General features: G+C 45.1%; 1 protein-coding gene and 1 long non-coding RNA gene across 2 annotated transcripts in view; one reads left to right on the forward strand and one right to left on the reverse strand.

Moving 5' to 3' along the window:
* Positions 1–24,227, forward strand: part of LOC115307296 — an 88,485-nt gene extending 64,258 nt beyond the window's left edge. The window contains exons 2-3 of the long non-coding RNA XR_003915647.1: positions 21,346–21,428; positions 23,735–24,227. This is a non-coding gene — a long non-coding RNA (uncharacterized LOC115307296). The remainder of the gene's footprint in view (positions 1–21,345; positions 21,429–23,734) is intronic.
* Positions 17,028–25,591, reverse strand: ARRDC4 (arrestin domain containing 4). Its single transcript, XM_029958719.1, is given in 10 exon segments — positions 17,028–19,718; positions 19,839–19,993; positions 20,489–20,651; positions 21,261–21,517; positions 22,216–22,318; positions 23,779–23,926; positions 24,199–24,265; positions 25,243–25,326; positions 25,329–25,548; positions 25,550–25,591. Coding segments are annotated over 10 exon segments (1,296 nt in total). The 3' UTR covers positions 17,028–19,661.
* Between the last annotated feature and the right edge of the window lie 1,410 nt (positions 25,592–27,001).

Here is a 27,001-nt window from a genome sequence, read left to right on the forward strand (position 1 = left end):
GCAAGTAAGGATTGTATTTGTGAGTAAGAGTGTGCAGGGCTGTGTGTTCTCTCCTCATCCCTCTCTGCTTTTTCCTGCACCCGTCACGACTGCCTCCTGAGTTGCATTCCTCTCTCTGACACCCTGTGTGCTCTGAGCACTTGTTCCCTTCCCTTCTTGCCAGTTTGGTTTAGTCCTGGCATCCAGGTCGAGATGTTCTTCCAGCAAGGGCTCACTAATCATAGGGAAACTCACCAAGGGCAACTCATGAACTTCCAAATGCACCAGATTTCTGAAGCAGTCAGTCAGTCTCAGTCCTCTTCTTGTGCTCACCTGTGACAGTGACTACAGGAGCGAGGTGCTTGGGTTTCTAAAACAGTGGCACTGGAAGACACAGAGATGGCCACAAAGAAAAATCCCTTTCCTACAGGTAGAACCAAAAGGAGAAGTTTGCTGGTTTCCTGGTCTGTTTTAGTGTGCACTGTCAGGAAATCAGCCTACGACATCTTCCCACACCAAGAACAGGAGATGAACTAGCGGAAATGTTTCACTAATGTATTTTTGGAACACAAAATCCTCATTTATTCTGTAGGGAAAGTGTGCCTTAAATGCCATCTAAAAATGGCTGAGTGACACTGCCTTGCCACCATGCTGTGCTGTAGGATAGGTGACAGTCCATGGCTCCAGGTCAGGACATGTACATCCCTCAGGATCTGCCATCCCTTTTTTACTTCTCACTTCTGTCCTGTCTCTGAGTCTGGTATATCCTATGAAGTCATAAACAAACCAGAATGCTGTTCTCTTCCATGTGACAGACCCATAGCTGTGGGACTCCAAGGAGTAGGTATGGAGATAACTTTGCAGGCTTTTTGGGGCCGTGGCTCCTGAGCCAGCTCTCCTGAATGAAACCTGGAGCTATCTAGGCTTGTGCACTGCTGTTCCAAAGGCATGCAAGGCATAAAATGTGCTGTAACCTTCCAGCACTGGCTCAGGGCTGCTCAGCACTGCTGGCAAAATGTGGCCAAAGCCACACATAGCCTGGATGAGAGCCCCAAAGAGCTGCTCTGCTGAGAAGCTTCTGCTAAGCAGTGTCTCTTCTCTGAGAACAAGTCATATTTTAATATGCTTCCATCTTGTTTGGTGCCAGGAAGCAGGAAGAGGAAGGTTACTTCTGGCTTTGTAGATACCTTGCAGTAGTAGAGCTGATCTGTTTTTTAATTCAGCATGTGTAAAGCACCCTGTTACCAGGGTCAGTGGCTATCCTGGGCAATGGTCTTTATGTCCACTGAGAGCTGGATCAGTATCCAGGCTGCAAATGAGGCTTTAACAAGCTCTGAGCTCTCCTGAGCACCTGAGACTTGAACACATCCAAGTGCAAATACTGAAAGTGAAAAAGGGAACAGGGGAAGGAGGATCCTAAAGCATAGGGGAGGGGTCATGTAATCTGTTTATTGTAGTTTTTCGATCCCCTCTCCCCTTTTTCCTGAGGTCATGAAATGTTTTTATTCCAGTAGTGTTGTAGTATGAAGAAACACAAAACCACATAGCCCTGTTGCAATGAAATCTGTTGGTGGAAACCATGTGAATGTTTTGAAAGACCAGGAGTTTCTTCACAGATCCTAGTGATTAGTGTGTCTGAACTGTAACTCAGGGCACTGAGTATCTGCCCTGCATTGCCACCCTGGATATGATGGAAAATGACCTATTGTCCACCAGGAACACAGTTCATTCTTTGACATATTGAGCAAGTGTCTTGGGATTTTGAAGGAAATACGTTAGAGATGGGGGACAGGGAAGGAAGATAAATAAAGCTAGAAAATACCCTGTGTACCAGTTGCAGGGCTGGTGACAGGCTTCCAGCTTGTAAAAAGTAGTCCAGGGACAGTTTTTCACAGCTGCTCTTTGGTGACCTGAGAGTTGCAATAACTGTGACAGCATCTTGGCAGAGTAGAAACCCCTGCATTGGAAGCAGAAATGTCATTTTCACTCTGCTGCCCAGGGAAGCCTGAAGCCTCTGTGAGTGTCTTACACAGATGGGGTGAAGAGAATGGACAAGAGATGTGGCTTCACAGGCTGTATGAGAAGGATGATGTGCATTCTGTGAAGGAGTGTTGAGATTACCATTCCTGCTGGGAGCAGGAGCTCCAGAAAGAGCTGAGTGTACCTGGGGCAGCTGGTGGGGTTGGACCTGCAGGTCTCCCAGGGACAGTTCCTTCTGTGTCTTGGATCTGCTTTATTTGAGAAAAGAAAGAGCCAGTGCTTACTCATGCTTACAGTGTTTCTGGGATGCTGTCTGAGGTCAGGTGGCTGTATCTCCAAGTGGGCTTGGAAAGGAGGGGATTCACCCTGTGCTGCTGTGGATGTCTTAGGTGTCCTTTCCGGGAGTGAAAACATTGTATTTCCCAGAAGTCAGGCTTTTACTTACAGTCACTGAGATAGCTGTTTGAGATACCACCCAGGAAATCTTTTCTCTGAGGTCACCTAAACCTCACTGATGGGCCTTGTGAGCAGGAAATGCATTTCTCCAGGAACCATCCGTGGTTCCCCTCTTGCTGTGAGCACCCACAGTGCTGAGTCACTGCTGCAGGCACTGAACGAGCTTGTGTGAAATCTGTGAAGTCCCCAGGCTCTCAGGAGCTGTGGGACCATCTGGGCTGGCAGCTGGGGTGTCCCAGGCTGGGGTGTCCCAGGCCAACCCACCAGTGGGTCCCGTCCGCGTGTCCGTGAGCATGGCCGGGATCCGGCCACACACACAGGCTGTGTGAATGAATCCTTGACAGCTGAGGCTCATGGGTTTCTACATCTCTGAGTCTCATTCTGGTTTTTGGTGGTTTATTTCCCCCCCCCTTTTTATATGAGATTTTTTTCCCCACAAAGTCTCTAGTTACTGCAGCCTCACAAATGAGATTGTTAAGAAAAGCTATGTGAGATCAAGTGGCAGAGGACTAGGGGTTTAAATTCTTCTTCCAGGAGGATTTCATAACACTGATCAAAATCAGAGACTTATTTTTATTTTAACACCTTATTTAACATAGAAAGTATTGTGGTGGTTTGGGGTTTTTTTGTTTGTTTTTGTTTGGTTGGTTTTTTGCCTTTTTTATTTTTGTTTGGTTTTTTAACAGAATAATTAAAATTGCTAAGGAGAATTTAAGACATAATTAAGGATTGCTTTAGGATCATATTTGATGAATCTTATGCTATTTTAAAAATGTTCTACAGAAGATTATTCTGTTAAATTATATCTAATTCCAAACAACTTTTGCACCAAGCAGTATTATTTTGATATTTCACATATTTTCAAAAAATGTCATCTGAGTATTTTCAGATAGTTGGAAAAGGCTTCGCATTGAACCCTGTCAAATCTGGGAGATTTGCAATTCCATATGCTGTTCTCTCAGGTCCTTATGATTTCAGCTGGCTTCAATTAATAATGGTAATACTTGGTTTTAATGACTTGTTAATTTCTTGTTTTCCAAAGGTGTGTTTGGCATTTGGGGGGATTAATCCTGCTGGGGTCATACTCTGAGCTCTGTGGGACCAAAAGGGACTGGACTGCTTTGCTTTGTGCAGAGCCGTGAAATATCAGCCTGTGAAATGTTTATGTCTTCTCAGCTGGCCTGTGTGACTCTCAAAGCATTAACACAGCAGAGAGTTAAATGATATTTAAACTACCTCAGGGTTCAGATGACTGCAGAACCGAAACCTCTGTGGGCTCACATTCTCTTCGCCACGTTTGCGGCAATCTGTGAAACAGCCCATCGCGATGGAAACGCAAACAAGGGCTGTCAGAAAATTTCTGTTCAAAGGTCACTGGTAAATGACAGACACTTAAAACGTTGTTTTGTGTCTGTTCCACAAGCTGGAAAATAATAGGATTGGATTTTGGTCAAGAACTCTTGTTTTATTCCCTTCAGTCATCAGCTTTGTGGTCTCCTGGACCCAAAGACAAAGCGTAGCTGATAGTAAAGGGAGGAGAGCTTTGATGGTTCTTTCATTTTTTGGATTATTTTGGAATTCAGCTTTTATATACAGTGAGCACTGCTGTCTTTGATGGGACACAGGACATTTTTCCTGATATTTTCCAACCTAAGGCAGCTGCCCCCAGGCTGGCCGGTTGCTGAGCCAGCCCCTCTGACCCCCTGGGTGCCCCAGTGTTGTCAACTGGGGCAGATGAACACACAAACAGTGGACATCTGTGTTTTCTGATGATTTGATACAAGGGCACAGCAAAGCCCTTCTGTAGGGAGACAGTTTCTGTTCCAACAGAGAGCCATGGGTGATCCTCACACCTTGGAAGGTGGGGAGAGGAGTCTCCTGGCTAGCAGGACTGGGAGCAGAGTCATGTTAGCTGTGGGTTGAACCTAAGGGAGTGTGATCTCGACGTGCAAAATTGAAAGGTCCAAACTATTATATTTCAGACTATTTAAAATTAGTATCTTCTGAACCTTTATGTGGCGCAGTATCCACCCTTGCCTGCTCCAGTAGCTGAAGTGAACAGTGGAGGTGTGCATTTAGAGGCAATTAAAGGCTGCTGCTCTCAGTCCTCACCCAGCAATGTACCCTTTGCTCAGTGTGCCTCACTGGATGGAGACTTCACCCCGTGTTGTAACACTGTTTGGTCATTTCACTTCTAGTAGTCCTTTCACTTCCATTATATCCCCTGAATAATTCCTGCTTGGAGGACAGTGCAGTAAGTGACTTCTCCCTAATCTGATTTCTGATTCTTAGTGGCCTGGATAGACCAGCATTAGTTTGCTATTTCAATCTGATCCATCAGAGTCCTCTGCTGCACAGGGTCGCTCTTTTATATCACTTACATGGCAAAACCACAGCTTGATGCAGCTGGTCTCCAAGGCAAAGCCAAGCAGGTCATGTGTGTGCAGAGCAGAGAGGATTTTCAGCCTCCCCCTGTGCAGGGGCTTAGCAAAGAGGTCTGGTGTTGGCCAGAGCTGCTGGGGAGAAAAGGGGCCTCTGCAGGCTGTAAACAGGTTGTATGACGCAATGCAACAAGAAGTTAATGCTTTAAATTAATATTGTGTCATCTGGGTGCTGGCAGGATTCACTCAATCCCTTTATCACCACTTCTGCAAATAATGGATTGGTTCGGATGCAACTGGAAATGGAAATACCCCCAGAAGCACTGGTTTTAAAGTGTCTGATGGAAGTTCCAGTTAAGTCAGTCTTCAGACATGGCTGAACAAGGTGAACAGAGCGTCAAGGTGGAGATGGACATGGGTTTGGGGATGGAAGATCATTACACTTTCCTTTATGAAGTGTTATACTTCTCCTTGCTGTCCAAACCCTTACTGATGGATTCTAGTCTGGAAAGAGAGAAAACAGAAAAGAGGAAGATACAGTGGTCTTTTCCTGAACTAAGGGGCCTGAGTGTGGTGGAAAGAAGCTGCATCTGCCATTCTATTGGAAAATCCTTACTGGGAATTAGGTGAGGTTGGTAATGCTTGGGGGATGTGCCAGACTTGTGGGCTCACAAGGCTGGAAGGATGTTGCAGTCAGACATAGTCATGACCACCCACCTTTGCTTCAGAGCATCTGGCTCAGGAAAAACACAACAGGGCAATTCACAGCCCTGACAGTGTAACGAGGTGAGGGTCAGGGTGGGAAGAGCTTTGGGACCAGTGATTGTTGGATTCTGGAAAAGATCTACTTGAGTCTTAGGGAGTTTGGATGTGTTCCCCAAACCTTTGGGGTTTCCCTTTCCCTTGGTACCCTGTCAGACGTGTTCATTGCTCAAACCCAGTGAGATTTCTTTACTTGGCATTGCTAGTTTGCATGTCCAAACCGAATCTGAAATTCCACCATCCTCCCTCGCTCTGTCCACCGGCCCCAACCTGCAAGAAAGCACATGATCCTCCTCACATCTGTCAGATTGTGGTTAACAGGGCAGGAAGACGGAGAAAACAGCCCATTTCTTCCACAGTTCAACACGTGACAGAGGTGGTGTTTTGTTTTTTTGTCAGCAAGCAACAGGGACACGGTTGAGCTGATTTTTTAAGGGCTGCGGTCTCAGAGGCCTCTTGCTGCTTTGCAAACTCTTTTGCAAAATCCAAGAGCTTTGAAAACTCCTGGATAGGATTGCACAAATCTTAGAGCAGCATGTGCCAAAGTCAGTAATTCTGCTGCCCGTGCCACCTGTTTAGATAAGTGAGCAGCTCCCTGCCTGCCTGCCTGCCCGGGGCTGAGGTAAGGGCAGAGGCGTGAATGGGAAAAGTTGCAGACTAGGAGAGGATAGATTTTCCCATCAACTATTGCCTGTCTCTGTCATACACCAGCATCAAAGGTCTCTGCTGGCACTTCTTGTCATGGTTTAGCCCCAGCTGGCAATGAAGTACAACACAGCCACTGGCTCATTCTCCCCTGGTGGGGAGAAGAATCAGAAATGAAAGTAAAACCTGTGGGTTGAGATAAGAACAGTTTATTAATTGAAATAAAATATAATATACTAATGATAACAATAGTAATTGTAAAGGAAAAGGAGAGAGATGAATAAAACCCAAGAGAAAAAAGTGCTGCCCAATACAATTGCTCATCAATACCCAGCCTGTCCTCAAGCAACTCCCAGCCAACTCCCCCCTGTTTATATACTGAGCATGACATTCTCTGCTATGGAATATCCCTTTGGCCAGTTCAGGTCAGTTCTCCTGGCTGTGCTCCCCCTCCAGATCCTTGCTGGCAGAGCATAGGAAACTGGAAAGTCCTTGATTTAGAGTAAGCACGTGTGAGTAAGAATTAAAACATCAGTGTGTTATCAGCATTATTCTCACGCTGAATTCAAAACACAGCACTGGACAGGCTAATAAGAAGAAAATTAACTCTATCCTAGCCAAAACCAGGACAGCTTTGAAGATGACTGAGCTTAGCATGAGGATGAAACTGTCCCATGTGAGAAATATCCCTATGAACTGCATCCTGTTGTCTGCTGGGATCTTGACTTTGATCTGAATGTGCTAAGGGGCAGTTGCCTTTCCAGGTGGACTTGGGAACAAGTTGGTTTAAGACACAAGCTATCTGAGTACTTCCTTCACTGAGGTTTTCTCTACATTGGTGGCCTCCAGTGCTCCTGAAATGTGCCTGATATAGGCACAGGGTGGAATGGTTGGTTCACTACACAGAAACTAGTGCAGCTCCTGGCCTGTCCTCTGCTAGAGAATAAGGCAGGGATTTAGGAGTCCACCCTGCAGCCCCCAGGAAAATTTCTCTGATATATCCAGATTTGTAGGCTGACTCTAGGACTGATGGATGTGTATTATGGGGATTATTGTAGTGCTTATCGAGTGTTTGGAGATTTTGTTATAAAGGCTTAAATTTTTTATTCTTATAAAGGGATTGAGCTTGGGTGTTTGAAGCTAAAAGCAGAAGTTTCTGCTGTCTGAAATAAACAACTGCAAGGTAGGTTAAAGTGGCAGCAGGTTTGTGAGCTTGGTGAATTCAGCACAAAAAGCAGGATATGGTAAAGACTGGTCAGTAAGCAATATTTGGAGAGTTTTCCAGGACAGGCTTATTAGAAGTACAGAATGATTAGTAACTACTGCCTTGACTCTGCCTGGTGGGCCATATTTTTGTGTGCTGGTTGTGGCAGCAGAGGTGGGTGACCCTCTGTCCTTTCCAGATTGCGTTGAATCCAGCCCCAGTGACACCAGGTCTGGTTCTAGACCCAAGAGGCTGAATTCCACACAGATGTTAAAAATCCTTGTCCCCTTTTTATGTCTATCCCTGACTCCAAGAGCTTTAGGGTAGAGTGAAAATGTGCATGAATCTTGGTGCTCACTAGGTCTAGAGCCAAGGTCCAAGCAGGATGCATTCACCCATCATATCCCACCTTTCTTCCCAAAACTCCTGTATCTGTTGCCTCCAGTCAGAGTTAATGAGAAGAGTATCCAGTATCCTGTGAAGCAGCGTGGTCTTACGTGTGTTCTCCATTTCCAAACTTTTGCCTCTGTTGTTCTACTTATGGGTGGATCACAGAAATAATTACCTAAATGACCCAGGCGCCAAAACACCGTAAGCGATCGTGTACTCCAGAGAATAACAATGATTATGTCACCCTCCTTGCTTATCTCAGGTTCCCACCCTTAAAATGAGGGCAGCAATATTTTTGCTTTTAAAAGAGCAGGATTAACTTGTTCATGTCTGCAGTATTAGTTGTTGTTATTATTATTACTCACATGGATGACAGGGAAGCACCTAATGAATTCTGGTTATGTTACAATAGGCCGTGGCTGCATTTGGCATGACTAAGGCTGGATAAATTTACTAGGCTGCCTGTTTATACTTATGCAAACTGTACCACGTACTTGTGGTCCCTCACCAGCAGATCACTGTGGCCAGAAGGTCCTTATGGTGCTGATCATTTTGTGTTATCCCTCCATCCTTTCAAAAGGCAGCAGCCTTGCTCCTTCGATACAGGATCTCACATTTGGATCCTCTCCAAATAGGAGCTGCCCAGTGTGTTTCCTTGCTGCCCAGCAGTGGCAGGGTCTCTCTGGACCCGTTCCTTCCTTTCTGCTTCAAAAGACAGAGACAGAAAAGCAGCTCAGGTTTCCAGCTGTTGATTTTAGATGCTTTCCATGGAGCGGGTCCTTTCAGCTATTAGAGAATCGATGCAGAAAAACAAATTCCCTCCAAGTGTGTCTTTGCTCAAGACTATGTTACAAATCACAGAGTCAGAGAATAATCTGAGTTGGAAGGAACCCACTGGGATCTTCAAGTCCAGCTCTTAAGTCAATGGCCCATACCGGGATCAACCCCACAACCTTGGCATTATTAGCCCCATGGTCTAACCAACTGAGCTAATCTCAGGGTCACTGAGCTCATCTCAGGGTCAAAAATTAACCAGCTGAAGATGGCTTTGAATATGCTCACAAAATCACAGAATATTCTGAGCTGGAAAGAACCCACAAGGATCTTCAAGTCCAACTCTTAAGTGAATGGGCCCATATGAGCATCAAGCCCCCAACCTTGGCATTATCAGCACTATGCTTTAACCAACTGAGCTAAGATCAGGTGTCGTTCACCCTTTTTCCTTCATAGAGAGCATTTCTAATTATATTCCTTAATAATCTGCTAGAAGTGACCTGGGGTGCATGGGATGATAGAACAAGACGTTGCACGTGTGTATTTGGGTAGGTAGGAGTGGGTGTTGTCTCTGCTGTTGGCTGTCAGACAGGTGTGACGCCATTTACCCCCTTCACAGCCATCTCACGGGGAAGCAGCAGCATTCCAAGTGAGCTGTCCTGCCTGGGAGCTCTACCCAATCCTCCCTGGAGTGGTGTGAGCCACACACCCCTTTCTGGTTATAGGGCCACCTCTTCCCGGCTGCCGCTGGCCTGTGTCCCACACCTCCTCCCTGCATCCCCACAGGTGTTTTCAGTGCTCACCTGTCCCTCCTCCCAGTAGATTTCCAGCCAAAGGCCACCTCTGGAAGTTGACTGCACAGCGTGTTGCGTCAGTCCCTGCGCAGCTCATGACTCAGCAGTTGTACAAGTTTCGTACCTGTCAGGGACATGCCAGAAACCACAAATGTTCCTAAGCCAGCAACAGCAAAAGGATCTGGGAGTTTCCACTCAGCTGAAGACAACAATGTCTGCAGTAGATTTTCTTGCAAATTGGTTTCGTTTCATTGCCAAGAGATGAGAGCAGGAAAAGGATGCCAAGGGATGAGGACAGGAAAAGCAGCATCTGGATTTCTAGAGCCTGGAAAGCCCGGGATCGTCAGGAGAGCAAGTGGCACATTATTGTGCACTGCAGTCTGCTGAAAAAATCCTCCTGGAAACAAGGCTGTGAAACCATTAAGTATTTTAGGAAAATCTCAGGCTGTGAGATCAATTAAAAGAAAACGCTGCTGAGGTACATGAGAGCAAAATGCAAACACCTCTGCAGGTGTCAGCCTGAAAATATCATTATTCAAACAAGTGCTGGCACTGGAGCGGTCGCTGCGGTGCGTGAACTGTGTCCTGGTGCCAGACCCTGGGCAGGAAGGCTGCCCTGCTGCTGATGGAGTGGTGGGTCACCCAGGAAGGGGCATCTCCTGGCATCCTGCAATGCCTCCTGCAGCTCTGCCTGCCAGAGAGCCAGGAACGTGTGCCAACCATGGCAAGATTGCTTCTCACTCAGTGTAGCAGAGACTGGGACACCGCCTTGCTGGTTTCATTCAGCCCTTGGCTCTCAGGAGCTGTGTTGGCAAGAAGAGCTGTGACAGCAAGAGCACAGGAAGCCTTGTTCCCTGCCACCCCCTGCCTGCTGCAGGGATCTTAAGATCCATGTGATTTGGGTGTGAAAGGGAAGGGCTGAACAGTTGAGGTCTGGCAATAGAGTAGCCTGTCTTTGCTCAGGGATTGGAGTAGTGATGCAGCCAAGATAACAGTGATTGGCGTGCCCTTGTCTGGAAAGAAGGGAGTAGTTAGGGTGCAGTTGAAGGAGTGGGAGGATTCGCTGCCTGCTCGGGCCTGTGAGTGATGGATTATGCTTGGGAAAAGTGGCACCACTGTAAATGGATGGAGAGTGTGGGTGGGGGAGAGAGAGAGGGGATGGTAAACAACCAAGCCTGGTCCATCCTGGATTGCTGTCCTGCATTAAATTAAAACATTCCAAAGCTGATGTTGTTGAACTTTGTGTCAGGCCGTTCTCTCCTCTGCTTTTCCCATCCCAAAGCAAAGTTTTCTGGCAGCGTGTGTTTAACAGTGAGTGTTGAAGGCAGAGATGGGGATCCCCTTGACCTGTGAGCAGTAGTAGGCACAGGAATCCCCTCTCAATAGCCTTGAAGTCATTTTCCCAACATGCTTGGATTCTAAGTGTGTGCCAGATTCCCATGAGGGCTGCTTGGCTGGGATCAAACAGGCACCTTAAAGACAGGAGTGCAAGTAATTGCCATGGTTGCTGGTTGAAGTCAATCTGAGCACAAGTGAGAGGCTGAGTTCTTATGGAGCTGCTCTGCTTTGGACTGGCATGAGGTGGGAGTTGGAGTGGGCTGGGGGGGATTCAGCCTGTGATGTGCCAAATCTGGGGCTGACATAATGGCTTAGCTGAGCATGGGGGGCAAAATCTGTGCACATGGCTTGAGCAGAACTCTGAACTCTCCCAGGGTTTGGTGTGGCTTGCAGACAGCTGCATTTGATAAATAATTTTAAGCATAAATTAAGTGCAAGAGGGAAGGATGTTGCTCTTAGAACTGCTTGGGCTTTTCTACCGACTCCCACAGTGTTACAACCAACAGATCCCCTCCCTCTGCCCCATTCCATGCACCAGTACGCTCTGTGGTGTGCCGTGTTTGATAGTCAGGTGTTTCACTGCTTGGTTTGGGCTTCTGCCTGGAAAAAATACATTCCTGGCACCTACCCAAGAGTTATTTATAGCAGGAGTTCCTAGAAGAAAGTGTGCAGAAAACAAGGAATTGCCAAATCATCCTGCAGAGAGCAGCAAATTAACCCCCTGCCACACACACCCATGGGAGCCACACACGCCCGTAGCCCCAAATCCCGGTGAGAATTGGTACCAAGTGACTTCACGAAGGAAATGCCACTAAGAATCAACAAGGACAGCTTAAGATTCCTGCACAAAATGCCACGTCATGAGCAACAGCTTCTTGTCCTTCTGACAAGTCCCGTGGAAACAAACCCTGATGTCACGAGGAGTCGATTCTGTGGCACACCAGAAGATTCCACCAGATAAATATTGGTCTCTGCTTCAGACTCTGCCAGTTCTCAAACCATTCTTAGTTTTCCTGTATGCCTTTAAAAAAGGATCTGCTGAAGAAGCTGACACCTGTCTAGTGTGACCAGTGACATGGGGACCTGCACAGCTCTTGGACTGGTTGTTCCAATCAGGTAGATGTAATTTTTGCATCAAATGTTGTTTCCCCTTTTGTAACTCACCAACAGCAGATGTTTCTCTTGCCTTGTCACGACCAGGTGGGCAGAGGTCTGCAGGCAAACCCAGGCTTTTTTTCCCCCCCGTGCCTGGTTGGCCATTGCCACAGGGTGACCTTGACCCTTCCTGGGCTTAAGGGAGTTCAGTGTATAATTGAGCATTGAACAGAAATGCATGAAAAACAACAACAACAACAAAACCCCAAAGCAGACATTGCCTAATTCTACTGGAGCAGAGTGTCCTGTCCAGTATATCATCCTGCCTCCTTCCTGGTACTTCTCTGTAAACACCCTTTACGTGTGTGTTTATACAATCCACATGCTCCCAGCAGTTCTATGTTCCCTTCACTTGTTCCACCCACTGGACTAGTTGTAACAGGCACTAAATTATGGGGGGGTTGTTGTTTGCTTAGTTTATACACCTGCAATTTCCTGGTTTATATGTCCAGAGGTTTTAGTCTTTAATTTAATATTATTCATAGATTTTATTGAGTATTAGTTAACTTTTTAAAACAAGTTAATGGGCAGTGTCTTTTTAATTACATATGGCAAAACCTATAGAAACAAAGGAAAATTGACCTAATTTGTTATAGCTGGTTTGCAAAGATTCCCTGAGGTGACTGAGCATCACTCTTCCTTTTTATTGTACTTCGCACATTTCGCAACTCATGTCAATTCAGTTCTCATTTAATCTCTCTCTCTGAAGCAGCCTCTGCACACAGAGTGGCTGCCCTTTCTCCCTCCAGCACTGAGCCCAAACCCAACATCCTGTCAGTTATTTTAGGCAGGGGAAAGAAGACTGACAAAGTCTCGTGGGTTGTTTTTTCCCTGCTGCTACTTGAAACGTGCAAAATGCTGATGACATCTCTCGTGGAAATGACCAAGGAGCATTTTTCTACAGCTGAACGATGGCTAAATGACTCTGTACTGGTTAAAGTGTCTCCTTTATGCAGCAAAAGCTGCCACAAGCTCTGAGATAATCCCTGCCCTTGTCGAGGTGCCCATCCCACGCTGTCTGGTGACGTGTGAGGTGCAGCTCTGGGTTGTATCACTGGAATATGTTTGAGTATCAATACACCATATCCTGGCTGCAGCATTAATTAAACAGCATGGCCCTGCTCCAGGCCCCAGTGGACAGGCATCCACATGGCAACTGTGAGCCTTGTCGGCAGCAAGAGATTAAGGAATTAATTGGCAGGGTTAATCTTCGTGTCAGGGTTGGAAATGAATTGTTAATTTGTTTGGAAGAGTGTAAAGTCCTCTCCCAGCGATAGCAGGTGGGATCACATGAGGAAAAGTCTGCGAAGTTGCCCTTCCTGGGGACCTTTCTATTTAACACCTCCTGCAAACAGACATCTCCAATTCTTTGCCCCCGAAGTGTGAGACTCCTGTGCGGGGTTGGAGGAGCTGGTTGTGTCACTCACGTCCGTGCAGGTGACAGCACAGCTGCTGCAGGCTGTGAGATGGGAGGAGGTCTGGCTGCAGCCTGGGAGGCCCCCTTCGGATTCCAGCATTTCTGAGTGTTGCATGGCAGGTACTGGATCAGGCCAACCTGCTCCAGGATCTCAGGGTGAGGGAGAGATGTGCTGACTCTGAAATGCCACTGTTGGGGCGAGTGGTACCAGCCGTGCACTCAGTGTGCAAAACTTGATAGGTCTCTATGGACACTAAACCCTCTCAGACACTTCTCTCCTCCCCCAGGACACTGTAGTAGGAGAATCTGTCAGATCAGTTAATGCTTTTCCCTTTCTGCTCCCATTTTACACTCAGGACAGCAGAATATTTTCTTTTTTAGCATCTTTCTAATTTTTTAAGGCTAACGCATTGGTCACATCAAGTTAAGACATAGGAGAAAAGCACTTTAGGCCTTAAATTATTTAAATGAAATTGTAACTTTTGTCCCTTGTGCTCTCTTTTTGAACTTAATTACTTAAGCAATAAGAATCACTTTCTCCTCATGCTGTGGCCTGATAATGTTGTGACCAATGCAACCTGATTCTAGACGTGACATCAAATAGGACTGGTTTATACAGAAACCTGGGATCTACCTGGGTGTGCAACAATCCTGTTTAAGACCTTGCAGTCAAAATCCTACCCTTTTGTGGGGAGGCTGATGCTGTTCCAAGGTGCTGTAAAATAGTGAGACTTTTTCATTGCCAGAAATATTTGGCAGCGAGTCCTGACAGTACAAGAGTTGGGAGCGAGTGGTTGTGTTTGGTGCTCAGGTTAATTCCCCCCTCAAGGAGTGCTCACTGCTGTGTCTGTGTGCTCTGTTCCATACCTACCTCCTTTCTCTACAGTTCTCTCTATACAGTTACCTGAAAAGAGGTGGCAGCCAAGTGGGGGGGGTGTGTGTCTGTCTCTTCTCCCAGGTGACAGGGCAAGAGGAAACGGCCTCAAGTTGTGCCAGGGGAGTTTTAGATTGGATATGAGGGAAAATTTTGTTCACTGAAAAGGTGGTCAAGCATTGGAAGAGGCTGCCCAGGGCAGTGGTGGACTCACCACCCCCGAAGGCATTTAAAAGGCATGTTTATGCTTAGGAATATGATTTAGTGTTGGCCTTGGCAGTGCTTGGACTTGATGATCTCAGAAGTCTTTTCTAACCCTAATGATTCTATGATTTCCCCATTCAGCTTTCATCCCTCACTGGATGATTCCCTACCATTTCTACCTCTGTTCTCCTAAAATTTAATAAGACTAGAAATGTCTTTATGCAGCTCTCCCCACCTGTGTGAGCCTTCAGAGACTTCCATCTGAGCCTTGCACAGTAAGCGAATTATCAAATTATTGATAAGCAAAGTATCAATGAGCAGTTTTGCTGGAGAGGGGAGAGCATGGCAAGGGTATCCATAGAGTTCTGGGACACTGAGTAGAGCCAGAAGCAAAGCAGGGCTGGTGTGATGTTTGGATGATGCTGCTTGTTAGGGTGCCACAGTTGCTGAGTGCCAAGTAAAAATACGCCTGACATGATACTTAGGTTTCCCCTAATCTGGCCACAGTCACTTGTTATTTGAGACCACAAGTAGTGATAAGAAACTTTGCCATCATTTTGACAGAACAAATGTCTCATGCATTTTTATAAAAATATTTTGGGCTGCTCTGCACTCTTTGGGTTATCTGAGACAACCTATTTGTCTGTCGAGCACCAGCACTGGCTCCTCCTTTCACCTTGTCTTTCATTTTCTCCTCACCCTACAGGCAGCCAGGTGGCTGAACACAAGCCAAAACAGGATTTTCTCTTTTCCTTTCAAGGGATGGGTGTTTGGAGATTTATCAGTAGTACAGTTGTACTTAATCAGATAGAATCTGTCCTGTGTAACTAAGAAGGCCCACAGCATGTTGCTGGCATAAGCAGCTATTCTACTAAAATTGCCACTTTACATTCCACATCTTTTATGTTTTTTTAAATTATTAGTCACTTGTGCTAAAATGTCCACAATGCAGTGACATTCTACTAGAGCTTTTCTGTACTGTCATTTCCTATTAATTGTTTAGAAATTACGACCACAAGACTGTGATCTTTGGAAAGAAGACCCTCACCCTGTCTATGCCATATATAAAATTTTAATACCAAAAGTGGACTGGGTTCATCATAGTCCTAATTAGTTCTTTGGAGAATCTACTTTGTGCAGCAGCCTGCACTGTCCATATTGATGTGAACATATTATATAATCAGCTTTAGAGAATGCAGCAGTCTGAAGGCTGGGTTCTGTGTCCCTGTGCTCAGTCACTACCCTGAGGAGGGCACTGAAAATCAGCAGAGTTTGACTAGAAAACAGGCATTTCTGCTGTGGGTTTTTTTTTTTTTTCTAGGGAGTTGTAGGACAATTGGTTATCTTCAAATCAACATTGTTTGCAAACTGTGCTCTCCAAACATGTTTTTATTGATATATAAATAGCAACAGATTTTACAAGAGGAGTTAAGATGTTCCCTTTTGCTGTCCAAACTGGGTGGTGAAGTCATGGAACATGCTATTTTAATAATTTGGAACATGCCCCAGGAGTTGATTGAATGATCTCTCTTACTCTGTACGTAAACTGCACGTTTCCATGCAAACATCAGAGGAGTCAGAGCTGCAAACACAAGCCTGCAGGATCTGCTCTATCCCTGCATGGCTTTTTACTACCTGTTTAAACACTAAACATATTTTAATAGACAATTACAGCTTGTCAACAGAGATACACCTCTATAAAACTGAACAGTGGGGGAAGTGGAATTGCTGCTGTGACCTTAGTGATAAGATATTTAAGTATCATTTAGTGAGAGAGCTTTTAGAAATCTAAGACCAGAATCTGAGGTTTTGCATCTTCCTTTTGATGAGTCATAACCCCTCTGTGCTTGAACAGGCCATCAAGGTACAAGGAAGAAATTTCCTCCCTGTGAGGGTGGTGAGGCCCTGGCACAGGTTGCCTGGAGAAACTGAGGATGCCCCATCCCTGCAGTGTCCAAGGCCAGGTTGGACGGGGCTTGGAGCAACCTGGGCTAGTGAAAGGTGTCCCTGCCTATGGCAGGGGGTGAAACTGGATAAGGTCCATCCCAACCCAAACCACTCTCTGATTCTTTGATCCTGAACAGGTCTTCCCTCAAAAGCGGAAACAGGAAGAAGAAATCAACTGTCATTTGGGAAGCAGGACCTTGACAGAGAGTCATGATCTCCCTCCTGGCTCAGGTGAGTGATGTGGTCCATTTTGTCACCTCTTTCCCCAGTGTAGCAGGTTCTCTGCCTTAGTCATTCTGTACTACGGTTATAAGGTTGTTCTGATGTATTTAAATCTACAAACTACACACTAAAGATAATCTTGTCTAAAGGAAACACAAAAGAATATCCTCTAAAATTAATACATGAGAGAAATATCAATTAGGGCACATATCCTTCAATCCTTATGGGTAGGAGACCCATAATTAATTATTATATTATATATTATTACAAAATAACAATAGGTGGGAGCAGGTCCTGTTTGATCAATTTGTTTGGTTATTACCCATAACTAATTCTTGGTTATAGATAGCTGAGGGAACTAAAACAGTGACAGATGAAGGCAAAATTCCCAGATGAGAAAAGAAATAGAGACCTATATGTGTTCAGAAGTGGCAGAGTACAGGTATTTCTTGACATTGCAGCCCTTTATCTTAGACACACCAAACCAGAGATGAACAGCACAATGTAGGTTTGACACTTTTATTAACAAAGAACCCATGGGGCTCATTCATTAGTACAAAATACAATCATGTTCCTGTATGTTAAACAGCTTTTTTTTTTTTATTTTGTCTCTTTTAAACTGTTTCACAGTTATCAAAACAAAGCCCCTGCATATCGAACTTATTATTGTGCAAACAGTAATTATTTTTAAGGATCAATTTCTGCACTAAGCCAAGTGCCAGAGAGCAGAATTTAATCTTGTTTTCACCCCTCCTTTGAAGGGCCATGTGTGCTTCCTAAGAAACACATAATAGTTGACTTTTTTTTGCAGCAAACAATCTAAGGCCACAGTTTATCTGCAAAGAATAAAAAAAACAACTCAAAGATTTTAAAGGAAAAAAAAAAAAGCACATCTTTACCCTTCATTCTCTTGTTTGCTTGACCATGATTATACCAGGTAGCACACATCACCTATCAGGTATTACAGTCCAAAAAAGCACCTAATGTTCTTTAAGCTAATTTTTTGAATTATTAACATGCAAGTTAATACACAGCAACATTACTTTTCAAGTAACTATAATGGTGTCTGTTTAAGGAAAAGATGCTTATTCCCTTTACAGGTGATGTGAATGAAAATCCTGCATTGATTGTATGGGCAGGCCCTCACTTAAAAAGGCATGAGAGCTACATCTTGAGACTTAAATACTTATTTTTAGAATGTCCTTTCTAAAACATGCACTCAAATTTTGGTTAAAGCTGCATTTGCTATAGAAGACAATACTTAATGTTGCAAATGAAAAAAAAAAAAACTGCAGTTTGGAAACATGGATCTCCATCAGTCTGTCTTTCACACTGATGCAAAAGTGATTTTGAGGTGAAGTGCTAGAAATTAGACAATGTAAGGAAGTCATACTAAAAATATATACGTGTGGAAATATGCCTGTAGAAAAATCCCTGCTTCTTATATGAAGACAGATTTCATAAAAAACCATTTAAACTTTCTTTAAACTGCAGTTACTGATGAAATGAAGGAAACTCAATTACTGGTTCTGTAGTTATCAGAAAGTACAATGTTTTACCACATGAAGCACCGGGTTTTAACCCCAAACCCTTCTGTAAGACATATGGAGTAGTTCTAATAGTCCAAAATCCCCTGTACTTTAAAGACAGGACTGTAAACGTGCGTGCTGACAATGCTGTGTTTCTGCTCCTGTAAGTGATCTGTTGGTGGTGGTTTATTTATCCCAATTGATGCTTGGCAGGAAGCAAACATTCTACTTTAAAGGAAGGCAGCAGAAGGGCACGTAAATGCTGTGCCTTCACTCTTAGCAGCAACAAACTCTCACTGTTCTAAATGACCTGAGGAAGAAAACATTAAAATATTGCACCAAAACAAAATTAAACAGCAAAAACAAACAAGGAAACAGACCAACATATATAGTATGGATAGCAAATGACCAGTGCAGCCCCTGACAATAGATCTTTTAGACAAAAATGCAGGAGTAATGAAAAGCTTTGTGCCATTACCAGAGGACTTTGTTCCCCTGATATCTGCTTTCACTTCAGTTATAAGCTATGTCTATTCTGGGTATATTTACACCTCTCCCTACGCCTCTTATCTCATTCACTAACCACAGAAACCATTTAGGGTCCCTTTTAGAACCTTGAAGTATACTGGAGCTTTAACAAGACTTTTTTTGGTCTCAAATCTGACCGTAAGTAAATATCCAAAACAGAGGTAGGCTTATAAAGGCTTTTGAATAAATAAGTATTGTCCATTTTGCTAAGTATACCTGCTGTTGGCAGAAGGATTCTCCCTTGCCATGCTTCCCCTTATCATGCTATCCATAGGCTTAAGATGCAAAAGAAGAACTCACAGTAGAAGAGGCTAGAATAATTCCCTTAAGAAATCCCTTGAAAGAAAGCATAGTGCATAAGCTTGTATCAAAGTCCACTTTTCTCTTCCATACTTGTGTCTCTCACTCAGGAAATGGTTGCCTTCATAGTATTGCATAATAGCTACTCTGTCATCCGTGGTGCCTTCAGGATCGTTAGGAGTGATGAAATAGTACCACTTGGCAGTCGTGAGAAGGGCAGGTTCTCATGAAATACAAATTCAAGACTTCCCCTTTTAGTAGTGTTCCTTTCCTGGATGCAGACAGTGCAAAGCTGAAGCCCCTTGAACACTGGAATCTTTTTTGGAAATGTTTTCTTACCCCACATTCTGTTCTACTATGCAAGTTCTACTACAGAAGTTCTCAACATCATTATGTACATTCTTCCAGAGTGTTCCAAACAAAATATAAATTCTTTTCTCTTCAGAAGATCCATACATCTCCTCCTCGTACTTTGTGTAGTGTGTCCACTTTTGGGAAAACATTCAGTATTTCATTCATTCATTTTCATTTCAGCATTTTCAGGTACTTCTCAAGTATCCCAAGCTTGGCTGCTCCCACCTTATTCCTCTGTGCAGACTAATCCAGCAGATTCTCTTTTATCACCAAACGTGCTCATACCTCCTCCTCCATTTTCCTTTGCCTTTCTCGTACACAAACTGAAGTTTTGAAAAAGAAAACTGTTTCCTTTTTAGCTGCACTACCAGCTTAAGCAGCAGAAAGATTAAGACATTCATCACAATGATGCTTGTTACAAATCCTCTTCAGAGCCTGAACGAAACGGGCTGAATTTCTTCTACATCAGTTGGATGTGGATCAATCTAGGGAGAGAAGAAAGGCAACAATTACTGCCTGCAATTCCTGCATTTAAGTATGTTTTGGTTTGTTGTTCTTTTTTGCCATCTGACAATAAAAACACCACCTGCTATTTATTTTTTTACCTCTGAATAAAGAGGTGGAGGCTGAAACCGGAACTCTTGTATATAAGCAAAGACAGGACAACACAACTGTTCCTCGCAGTCAATGGGTGGTGGATAAGCAGGAACATGTCTGGAAAACTCTTCCTCAGACACTACATCAGCATAATTTGGTGGTGCTGAAACACAAGAGATGCTACTGTCAAATTTCAAACTATTCACTCACAGCAAGACAACATCTGTAGTACAGTATATCCAAACCCATGAAAACTATTTATAAAACATTGTACAACTGTCAGATTGCATTAAACTCATACATATTGTAACTAAAATTATGTGTTCAGTAAGGTTAGGTGCTTCAGCAGGAATACAGATGCTTTTAGGGCAACTCCAGCAACAAGCCTGTGCTGTATCAAGATATATTCAGTAATGAATAAATTAAGTTCCTAAGTAGAATTCCCCCTATCAAAATTTAGTTATTTCAGTCAGATCAGGGTAAAGATAAACTTAAGGAAGGCTGGAGTTAGGGTAACCTCACCCAATCCTTTTGGACCTGAGACTTCTCCTGAGTCATACTTCCATGGCCTACATCCCTACAGTGCCCATAAGTTGGCACTGCACCCATCTGCTGCAGACAGTGCTGTGCTGGATAAAGAGAGTTCAATATGTGTTACCTTCAGGGTGTTCAGGCATGGTCAGTGCCAGCCAACTCATATCCATACTAAACTGGCTGGTAATGCTGGAGTTTCTGCTTGAAAATCCAATACATGGAATAGTGCCAATCACCAGAGGCATTTCAATCATCAATTTCTTAGCACCAGGAATATGGATATACACCTATGTGACAACCCCCAAACAAAAGAAAAAACATCATGAGACCCCACTGAATGCTCCTAAAGGCTGCCCTACTCCCTACACTGCAAATTGTTTAAGAGCTTTCTGATCCCAGATATGTTCAGCTAATACCCTGGCAGCATTCCTTTCCTTCTTTCTGTAACTTGTCTCTAGGTGACATTTAAAAACATCTTGACAAACGTAATTATGCACTTGATTTTCAGTCTTCCCACTTCTGAAAAGAATCACCAGAGGAACCCATTCAGCTTGAACTACTTTCCCATAAAAACCTCTGCAGGTCTCAAACTAGCTGTTTCTTCCTTAGAAATAAATTTCCATTTTCCCTGTTATTCCCATCTTTCCATCTCAGAATCTCTTCATGATCTTCAGTTTCTCATCTATATATATGGTTTATGATATTTATTTATCATAGAATGGTTTGGGTTGGAAGGGACCTTAAAGATGTAGTTCCAACCCCCTTGCCATGGGTAGGGACACCTTTCTCTACATTTACATTTGTCATCCCCAAATTAAAAACCTAACAGCTACTTGGTAAATTCTTCTGTTCCCAACTCAATCCAAAGTTTCTACATTTGAATAACCAATACTTACAGCTAATGAATATTCTACTCTAATAATGCAGCAGTCAAGTATAGAGGGGGATACAGGTGGGATTTTCAGAGTTTTCCCATTCCAGGTATCTGTACTCCCAGAGGCAATGTGGTTTCCTCGGACATTGGCAACCATCTGACGGAAGGTTTTTGTCTTCCCACTGGCCAGGTAAGTTTGTGTTTGGAAAATGGCAGCTTTTGGAACAATCAAACGAGAAGAGCAGTTCTCAATTTCTGCATAGATTGGTATGGCTTCCCCTTAGAGACAGAAAAAGTCCAATGAATAATTTGTATTTCCCAACTTTCCTCTGGGAGTATCAAAGCATGTTACACAGCACGTACATCATCTGCAGTGTTATGAGAACAATACTTGTGAAGTTTCCTCAAGCTAGTTTATTTTTTTCAGAGTGGTATCCAGGCAGAATTATAGCCACCTACTACATTTTATATATAAACAATGATTCATTTTGAAACATTAAGCGTAATATGAACAAGCTATAAAAGCTTTATTTGCAAATTATGCCCCAATCTTCCTTTTATATAATACTAAATGAATTTCAGGATGTTTTATTTTATTTCCTCAATGTCTCTAATGTTATCAAGATGACAAAGAAGCTGCTAAAGCCCATTCTTACAAAAGTGTAAAGCTACACAAATGACATAAAAACCTAATTACATCCCAAATTAAGTATTTTGTCCCAAATAAAAGCATTTTATTGTTCTTTACACTCAAATGTACATGGGTTTTTTGTAAGATTAACAGGACTTCCTTTTAATTTATATTTCCCAAGGGGAAAGGCAAGATGATGTTTGTTAAACCAAGTTTTCATATAGATCTTAATTTACTCCTACTAAACAGAATTATTATTTGACTATAAAGTGTTGGCTTCACAGAGATAAAAGAACCCCAACTACTAGGTGTTTAATATTTACATTTTTAAGATAACTACTCTTACCATTACAGTATCCCTTCCTCTCAATTTTGGCACTGAGAGACACTGGCCCAGAGGTGAAAAACCAACAGCCAACCATCTTCTCCTGACTTCTTAGAACAGGTGTCTATAAAATACAGAGTATTTTTCATTTTATGGGATAAAGCTCTCAATCACTTGCAGTTACTGTTATCCATGTCAATCATTGCAATCCAGCTCTAAAATCCACTGGATTTGAATCACTGAACTGCTCTGTGCAACTGGAGTTTTGCCACCATGTGAAATGGAACCAAGGTTTGGCAATCTGCACATTTCTGTTTCAAAATCCCAGTGTGAATTTAGACTGTATCAACTGGGTAAGACAGAGGCCAGGGTGTCTTTGAATGTGATCTGTCCTCAAAAAGAAGAACATTTCAGAGGTCTCATGGAGTGCTGTGGCATTTGAAAATGGCATAATGAAAATTGGTTTTATATTTATTATAATGAAAAAAATCTGTTTTGCAGTTTTGGTGATAGCCTTGGAATCCCCTGACTGGCATTATCTACTTTATATGCCTCACAGCCCTCTCCTGTGCCATTACCTATGGGCTGCTCTGTCCTTACAGATCTGGGTATAATGCTTTCAAATTCCTAATAGATAGTGTTGAATATAAAGACTATTCTGCTTAAAGATGTCACTGCCAAAATACTCTGAAGTTCTTTCTAAAAGAGATTAAAATGTAAGCACATAAAGAGGAAAACCACCCTACTCAAAACATCTCTTAGCTATGTTCACGTCATGATGTTAAAATTATCCTATAATTTTAAATAAAATAGAAATTACTCATTCATATTTAAATGAATAACCATTTAGATCCAGTTGCTATCATGAAAGTGCAAGGTATAATTTTATATTATTTTCATAATATGGGCTGAGATAAAAGAATCCAGCTCATTAGCTTCCATCTTGCCTATTTTCTCATTACTTAATGCCTGATCTTTCTTATTACTCTACAGTATTTCCAGTCATTACAAAAAACTCAATGCTTTAATGTGGCCAAATCTGTCATAGGGAAATAACTGACAGGATCTCTGGAGCAGCTGTGTGCACACACTTCATGTTGGAAAACGACACGCAAAATGGAGGGATATGTAACATAATGGCCAGAGCATAAATGACAGGCTGGGCATGATTAATACTCTTCTCTAATTACTGTTCCTCAACCTACTATTATTGTAGAGTTTAGGACACTGCAGCCCTGTGAATGTAGTTGCTCTGGTAAGAGTAAACTACTCTACACTCATGCATTATTATTATTAAGCCTTATTTATGCATCTGAAGCCTGCCTAACTTTTTGGCAAGAGCATCTCTGCCAGCAGGGATGTAATCAATGCTATTAAAAAAGCCACTCTGTTTGCTATTCACACAACCTAAGATCATCTATTTATAGAGAAAAGCTTAGGGAGCTTATATGCTTTCAGAAGTCAGAAAATGACACTCCAGAATAACATGGAAATGGTTATGGATGTGAATGCTGCCTGGAAATGTTTTATTTTTTTGCAGCTGGCTTTGAAGGGGGAGGAGGAGCGGAGGAAGGACCCTCTTACCAAGAGAGCTGGTGAGCTGACGTCGATATGGCTGATGACCTGGAGCTCTGTCTGCACACTCTGATCAGGAGCTGCAGGCCTCTCCAGGATGGCTTTCACATAGTACTGAATACTGCCATACTTCCCAGTAAAAGAGGTCACCAGAGGTCTGAAACAAGCAGTCACAAAACCATTACCCTTAATTAATAATTCAGTTCCAAACGTGAGCACTTCCCGCGTACACGAACGTTTAACCAATTTACAGCTCGTACTTTTAGGGCCTGGGGGAAACTGAAGCCAACAAGGCCTGGCTGTGGGGTCTGATTAAGAGAAACATATAAAGCTGATACTAAAAAAAACACAAGTCAAATTACATTAAGATAATGTTGCACTACAAGCAGCGTCCAGCACAATCCCTTCAGGTTGGATTATTTAACTTACTCTTGAGGGAGCTGAAAGCTGAACGGAAATTCGTGTCTTCCATCTAGAAGAATTAAGTTTTCCTCACCTGTAGGATGAAAATGAATAGTATGTTTTAGTTATTCCAGAAATAGAACAAAGCAGATGCTTTTATAAGTTATTTATGTATAAGAACACCCAGATACGAGAAGTTTTTATTGATCCCAGTGGGTTCTGGACTGCAGCCCGTGCTTTATTTGTGCTGTGCTGTGATTTCAATGAAAAACAAAAATCAAGGAAACATGGGAGACCTTGAGATTCAGTTCAGGACTCTGGCCAATTTCGAATCCAAAATGGCTTCTGCAGAGCACAAAGTAAGTTTCTTTTCCTTTTCAGCAAGACAGCAGTTAATCTGCTTTTCCAATTAACAATTAAACTAACTTCTGTGCTAAAAAAGCTGCAATTTAAGGTCAGTATGATGAAATACTATTAATACATGAGCTCCCAATATACGTTCATAGAGGGCCTGCTGTTACACAATTCTGAAGGCCTAAATTTACTTTCCCTGCAGCTCAGCCTGAGAGCTGCGTTTCACTCTCACAGAACAAAATGTCGCTGCTCTGTTTTTTAATTTTCCGACGCTGCCATAGGTGCTGCAGTGCCTGAGTGACAGAGCTCAGCCACAGCGAGCTGCCTCTGCTTCCTCAAGCCATTGGAGGAGCCCGACTGCTCCCAGGGTCTTCCACGGGGGTTTCCCAGCTGCTGCTTACAGAGCACAACCCACACGGCTGATGGAATTCACAGGCGGGCTGAACCTCTGCAGGGAACTCAACTGCGGGTTTTCTTACAGCCCCATTCCGCGTTTTTCAGCCACCGCGCAAAAAAAGTCTGTGGGCGGCCCCTGGCGAGGCTGTGGCAGCTTCCCAGGGTGAGGGCTCTGACGGGGGCGGCGATGTCCGCACGGGGCCTGAGCACCCGCTGCCCACTGCCAAGGGTGCCGGCGCCCACTTCTCCCCCTCCCCTCGCTGCCTTCTCCGCTCCCTCAGCGCCACTCCGCTCCCACCCCCGCCTGAGTCCCGCCATCACCTTCGGGCGGGTCCCTCAGGGAGGCTCTGTCGGGCATGTCCAGGTACCGCACCTCCGCCCTCCCTCCGCGGGCCGGGCCCCGGCGGCGCCGCACCGCCACCCCCCAGGGCTCCCGGCGCCGGGCCCCGCGCCGGGGCTCTCGCTCCAAGCGACGCGCGCCCGCCCCGCGGCCTCCAGGCGCAGCCCGCGCAGCGGCAGCGGCCCCCGCCAGCTCCAGCCACACCTGCCGGACACCGTAGTCCCGCTGCAGTACCGCCGCCACCACCGGCGCGCCGGCCTCGTCTCCAGCACCAGGGCCAGCGTCTGTCACCGCGCCGCCGGCCCCGGGGCCCGGCCCGGCCGCCGCCATCGGCTCCCGGCCGCGGGGGGAACCGCGCCCGCCCTCGCCCGGCGCCTTAAACCCGCCCGTGTCCGCCAGCGGCCCGCGGCGCCGCGCCCCGCCCCCGCCCCGGCCCGCGCCCCCGCGCCGCGCCCCGCCCCTGCCCGCGGCCCATTGGCCGCACGCGGCCCCGCGCGGCCTCCATTCGCCGCCGCACCGCCCTACACCCCCTCCTCATTGGCACGCCCGACCCGCGCACGCCGCAGTGCAGCGTCCACGCTGCGTGATTCGCGCCACCGGGGCAATGCGGGCGAGGCAGGCGCGCGTGGACAGCGCGGCCGATTGGCGGCGTGGCGGCAGGTCCCTCAGCGGCGGCCAATGGCGAGGCCGCGGCCACCACGTGCAACAAGCCTGTGGGTAAACAGGCAGGGGAGGGGCGGGGTCAGGGCGGGGCCCTCAGCCTTTGCCCTCCCAGCCCTGAACCTTGCGCAGCCTTTTGGCCTCTCTGCCTTCAGGCGTCCCGAGGGTTCCCCGGGCACCCGAGTTCGGGGTTCTTGTCCCTCGCTGTTCCACCGCCTGTGGTCACTGCCCTCCAGCCCCGCGCTGTGGGGAAGCCGTGTGCCCTCGGTGACCCCGGGCTGCGGGGAGACCTTGATCCTGAGTGGCCCTCAGGCGCTGTCATGGCTGTTGGGGTGTGCTGGGTTGGTCTCAGCCTCTCCCCGCCGACAGCCGGGCTGGGACTGTTAAATGTGGAAAAGTGTTGCGGTGTCGCTGTTCTCCCCCTGTGTGCCAGGGGGTTCCCTCGGGGACTTGATGCTGCCTGTGTGAGCCCCTTCCGCACCCCACTGACGAGCAGGAGGTCAAGGTTTATCTGTAAATAAGCCATTCTGGACAGTCTGGAAACCTCATTGCTCACACAAATACTGTCTGTTTCTGCACTTTGTCAACCAAGAAATGCCCTGGTTCAAGAACTTGTTCTTACAACCCCCGTTGTAACTGGGAAGCTAAATGGCTGCGTGCTGTCACACCCAGCCAGTGACACCTTCCCAAACACAAAGGTTTATCCGCAAGAATAAACACAGAGTTTGCTGCTCTTTACAGTTTTTAGAAGTGCTAGCTTAGGAACCCCCCAGCATCTATAGGAAGAGTGGTGAACGTGTTGGTTCTCGGCAGTGTCGTGTTTTACGATGGCCTGAGATGACAGCAGTGCATCTTCCTGAAGGTGTGTGCGGTGGATGATCCACCAGCATTTCCACTGGTGACCAAGGAGTCACTTCCCGGTCAGTCACCTGCCTGCTTGAAGCTCCCCACAGCTGCATCTTCCTGCATTCCTCCGGCCCTCTGGGCTGCTGCAAAACACCAGCCTGGTGCTTCCCAGCTGACTCAGTTAATTACTGAAATTAGCTAAAATTGTCTTCCAGACTCAGAGCCTTGGCTTTT

Source organism: Manacus vitellinus, unplaced genomic scaffold, assembly GCF_001715985.3.
Source record: "Manacus vitellinus isolate BGI_N305 unplaced genomic scaffold, ASM171598v3 scaffold_16_pilon, whole genome shotgun sequence".
Classification (NCBI taxonomy): Eukaryota; Metazoa; Chordata; class Aves; order Passeriformes; family Pipridae; genus Manacus; species Manacus vitellinus.